Raw genomic sequence first — 5,509 nt, 5'->3', positions numbered from 1 at the left:
AAGCCATTGTGGATTGTGCTCTTGTGAAACCCCTTATGTCTACTGTGGTAACTAAATTTGGTGAATGTAAGACAAACTGTTCTTCCTTTCCTCTCTTTAGCTCTTAATTTCATGCTGGTTTCAATGGTTATTATCATGCTCAATCCAATTTTAGTTCATGCCAATCAAGCTATGGTAATAATGTTGATAGTTAATTATAATGGAATTCTTAGCTCACCTCCATCTCCATATCCTAGTTCTTTGCCACCTGAGTTTACATAAGGATCATCTTGTTGCCCATTGTTCTACTCAAATACCAACTCATCTATTACCCGAGATCCAAACTTGTAGGATCAGCTTCGAGTTTCTAATTCAATGAAGTCAATTGAGAAAGACTTTATTATGGTCAATTCTTTCTCCCATTACCTTGACTCTATTATGGTCAGTTCTTTGACTCTATTATGGTACAATAATTTTTTGGTTCGTTTTGATGAATATATCCATGTATATATACACAATATATTGGAGAATATAATTTCTCTACCATTTTTTTAATCCCATAAATTTGGATTTTATTTAAGATCTCATTAATTAAATAACTACAAATTTTATTTTTAATTTAAAGAATATAATAACCTACTTAGAAATACATTATTACATTAATGTCAAGGACCTTAATAAAAAATTGAAAACCACAAAGGTTTTAGTCCATGAACATTGGTAGTTAGGGACCACATCTAAAGTCTCCCTTAAGTTTAAGTTTGTGAGAACAGATTTAAGGAGGATTAAGTTTACTAACACGTGTCAATACGATTAGAGGCCACATAGATGTCACATGCAAAATGACTGCAAAAGACTTGAACTCATACTGACATACATGTTAATTTGTCTTTTGGGTTTCAAAAGAGCAACTCAACCAAAAAACGTACCAAATTTGTATGATTTTTGCAGATACTACTTTAACGTAGTGGTGGAAAGCAATCATGCTAATGCCCTGTGTGGATTTGATCCACGTCGATTATCCTCCCCTCTAACAACTTACTATTTAACCTACTAATGCTATCACTTACTTAAAAAAAAAAAATTTATTTTATTCTCACCAATTATTGTGAAAAGATTATTTTACTAGCACCAAGTGTCAATCTACAGTAGAATAATTCTTCGAGTTTTGGGCAAGACAAGGTTGTTATTTGGCAATATCGACAAGTTATTATAGTTTAAACATAAAAATTAGAAATAAAAACAAAAGTAAAAAAGCAATAGTTTATTGGTGTTATTGTTGAGAATGAATCCCACACGTGAAAATTTATAGACATTGCATGTGCTTACAAGTAACTAGGCAACTCCTCATATTGCCAATTGGTTTTATGGTGAAACCTCAACTTTGTTCATGGTATCAGAGCAAGGTTGTCCTATGTGTGAAGTCCAACAGCTACATGTTCCCCATATCATGCGATTGGTGTTGTCCAATTGTTAGAATTAAAAATTAACCACACATGAGGCGTGTTGAGAGTGAATCCCATATCGGAAAGAGGAGGGACCTTGCATGTACTTATAAGTAATTGGGCTACTTCCCACATTGCCAATTGGTTTCATGGTTGAACCTCAAGTTTTTTTTTTTTTTAAATATATATATATACACACACACACACACTTTGACACATACATACATACATACATATATTTATTAAGGAAGGCTTCAGAGTTTGAAACTATTACAATAATTTACAAAAAATGAAGTTTTGAACCCAAAACCTATATGTAAAAACCCAACACTCTATTAGCTAAAATATTTTACACATGCAAAATTTTATTTTTTCACTGATCGTCCATCACAAAAAGCCAAATTTCTGAACAATAATTAGCTACTGATGAGTAGATTTTATATTATATATATTTAACCTTATTCTTAGTATATTTTGGTTATTATTTTGGAAGAATTTTGATACTTTGAGTTGTATTTTCAATATAGGACTTTCAACTTCCTTTGGAGCAAGGCGTGATCAAATGGATGAATTTTGGAGTAATTCTAGTTGGAGGATGTTCGTAAATTACTTAGCTTGATTGCGTCAAAGTTTGGAATTTTTTACCAATCGGTGATTATCTGATGATAGAATAAAGGAGCAGTGTGTGGTGCTGGAAAAGTGACGTTTTGGGCTTGAATTGCGTTTTTGGAGCCAGGCCAAGATGACCGTGGCCTTCTGGAGATGTGTTCAGAACGTTCTAATCTTTAAAATGAGCTATTATGGGCCGGATTTGGAGGATATTTGAGGCTAAAATGTGGATGGACAATTCCTTTGCAGATTCTCCTAGCTCAATTAGGACTTTATTTTCTAAGATATTTTTATTATTATTTAGTTTCCTAGTTGAGAAAAAAATACTATGTTTTAGGGATTATGCGATGGCATAGCAGTGGATATAAGGCTTTGCCGGTCTTAGTTTTTTAAAAAAGGTTTTTTTGATGCGACTTTGAAGACAGAAATTTGCTAGCGTTCTTGAAGGATTTCAGATTTTTACTTTAAGTTGATGTCATTCCTATTCATTCTAATAATATTTTCCATGAATTTAATTATGAATATGCGTAGCTAATTCGTTTGCTAGGGCGAAGCCTTGACCTTTAGCATGAATATGTAATTTTTATTTAATTGCTTATGGTTGATTACCTGCACGTGTTGAATTATTGATCACAATTTTAAACTATCTAGTTGTCTTAATGCTTGATCACCATTAGGATCTTTAGAAAAGTGATTGGCTGCAATTTTTGGAAGGTTCCCTGAATTTGATGCTGGCTTCTTGTGGTTAATAATTGTAATTTCACTTGAAATGAACATCGCATCTTAAGGATTGCATGGTCTTTTAAAGGGTTTTCATAAAACATAATGAGTCTCTCATGTTCATATTTGATCCGAACGTCCGGACGGATTGCATGTTTGATATACGTTCTATATTGAAGGTTCCAAAAGTAGAGTATATATTATGAAAACCTAACCTTCAAAGTGACATGTGTAGATCATAAGTAATTGGTAAAAATTCATAAAATTGCTAAATGATTGGGGAACCCTAGTGCTTTTATAAATTGGTATTTAAAACTCTTTTCTTTTATCGTATTAAATTTGGGTGAATTTGCTATTTGTTTTTAATTAAAATTTGTTTTTCATATTACCCAAATTCAAAAACTCCTTTATCAATTTTTAATTTTAAGTAGTTAATTAGGATTTTTTTTTTTACATAAACTATTAAAATAGTCGTTGTGGAGAACAACATTACATGAGCATCTATACTACAACATCCTTGTAGTCTTACAAGTATTTTATGTGATTTTAGCTACACCGAATGAGAATGAAATAAATTGAAAAGAGTGCATGGTTCATATTTAAATATTTATAATCAGAGCACAGATGACACTGGATGCTTTACATGAGAAGAGCAGCAACTCCATATCTTTGAACTAATCCTTAACTGCTAGCTAGCCGAGCACTAAATACCATGATGGTACCAAGTAGTACAAATAGCGGTATGCATGCAACTATGTACGTATGTAATAGTTGTAACATATGATCACTCTTATTCTACATAATAATATATGGAACCGAGCCAGCAAGCTAGTCATCCATGCATGCATGCATCATTAGTTGGGAAATGGAGGCTTGTGTGGTGGTTTTTGAGGTGGCTTGACAGGGCGAGTTGGGGGCTTCTTTCCAGTACCAGTTGGGGGTTTTAGTTTCCGAGGTGGCTTGTGATTTGAGTCTCTTCCCTCCTCCACCACATTCTCTTCAAGATGACGATCATGATGAGGTGGCTCATCTCCCTTACCCTTCGGTGGCTTATCTCCCTTACCCTTTGGAGGCTGCTCAACTGGCTTTGGTTTTGGGTTGTGTTCAGGGAATGGCTTGTGATCTCCATCGTCATTATGTTCAAGTGGGGTTGGTGGCTTGCCTTTTGGAGGTGGCTTTGGCTTCTTTCCCTTAGGAGGCAATTTCTCATCCAATGATTCTGCCTCTAATAAACGACGTCCGGTGTTTTGTTCATTGTGAGGCGGCTTGTGCTCCGGTGGTGGCTTCTTACCCTTGGGAGGTTCATCATGACCTGGGGTTCCCTTGTTCTTCGGTGGTGCCTTTTCTCCTTTTTGGGATTCCTGATCACCTGGGTGTCCTGGTTTGTGCTCAGGCGGTGGCTTCTCTCCTTTCTTCGGTGGCTCGTCACCTGGGTGTCCAATACCTGGGGTATGTCCTGGTGGTCCTCTCTTCGGTGGCTCATCACCTGGCTGTCCTGGTTTGTGCTCTGGTGGCGGTTTCTCAAACCCTGGATCCTCAGTGTGCTCTTGGGGTGCCTTTTTGTGCCCTTGTGGTGGCTTTTGTCCCTTTGGAGGCTGATTGTGCTCTTGAGGTGGCTTTTGTCCCTCGGGAATTTTGCCTTCCACCTCTAGCAAGTGGTGTTCGTTGTGTGGTGGCTTGTGCTTGGGTGGAGGCTTCTCTCCTTTGCCCTTGAGGGGCTCGTTATGTTGGGTTGGGGGCTTCTTCTCTGGGAATGGGAAAGGCTCTTCCTTGTTAAGTGGGGTTGGAGTCTTGTGATTTGATGGGTTGCGGGAAGGCGGCTTGTGAATTGGGTGTTTCAGGGCAAGAGAAGGAGTTGAAGTGGTGAAAACCACCACTCCGACAAGAAAAACTAGCAAGTAATTGGGAGACATCTTTAGACTCTTATGTTCTAGGATGGTTCGAAACTAGTAGAAGTGAGTGGTTTTTTATAGTGATGGGGCAGCACTGTGGTCATGACACATGTCACCATGCACTTGGATTTTTTTTAATGAAATGTGTGGACTCGTTGAATTTTGTATGGTTTGGTTTTTATTTTGTTTGTACAATTTTATATATGAGGAGGGGTCCATTTAGGGTCCTATTTGAGTTGAAATGTTTGACAACTTTTACGTTCAAACCAGGTAGGGGACTTGTAGGAAAGCTAAATTACGCGACTTAGTGTTCACAACTCACATGCAGTCGGTGACCTGGTACTCTAGCATTACTGATCGATATTATATTAGAGATAATGTTTTAACTTTAGAAAGAACAAGACAATAAGAAAATATAGCAAGTTGCTTTTGCACGTTTTTCTTTTAAACAAGATGGAGAGATTTTTCAGTGCAATCGTCATACGAGATGGTACATCACGTGTTGTTATATAAATGATAGGATATGTGTATTAAAAAGTTAATAACTTAAGAAATAAAATTTTTCACCACTTACATAAAAATACGTGGTGTACCGTTCGTGTTCTCGTCACAACTAAAAATTTCTCCACAAGATGGAGAAAACAATGTTACTTTCTTTTCGAAATAAGTTCGAACTAAATGGCCGTCTATATTCCTGCATATAGCCGACTGTATATGCACAAGTATTTTTCAAGTTTTCTTTTCCATAACTAGAAATATTGACTCAAATATTTTACGTTAATGCTATAAAAATATTGAGCTAATGATTTAGTAAAACAAACAATCCTTTGTAAAGTTATTCACATACAAATTATATATTAGTAC

The 5,509-nt window shown here is 36.1% G+C and overlaps 1 protein-coding gene across 1 annotated transcript; it reads right to left on the bottom strand.

Moving 5' to 3' along the window:
• Nucleotides 1–3,324: 3,324 nt before the first annotated feature.
• Nucleotides 3,325–4,703, bottom strand: LOC103931813 (early nodulin-75). Its single transcript, XM_009341337.3, has one exon. The coding sequence runs from the start codon at nucleotides 4,664–4,666 to the stop codon at nucleotides 3,608–3,610; it is 1,059 nt and encodes a 352-aa protein (XP_009339612.2). The 5' UTR covers nucleotides 4,667–4,703; the 3' UTR covers nucleotides 3,325–3,607.
• Between the last annotated feature and the right edge of the window lie 806 nt (nucleotides 4,704–5,509).

The sequence above is a fragment of a genome, unplaced genomic scaffold, assembly GCF_019419815.1.
Source record: "Pyrus x bretschneideri cultivar Hongxiangsu unplaced genomic scaffold, Pyrus_bretschneideri_v1 Contig21, whole genome shotgun sequence".
In the NCBI taxonomy this organism is placed as follows: Eukaryota; Viridiplantae; Streptophyta; class Magnoliopsida; order Rosales; family Rosaceae; genus Pyrus; species Pyrus x bretschneideri.
Note: the sequence above shows the minus strand (reverse complement) of the source record. Positions and strands in the feature narration are given on the sequence as shown.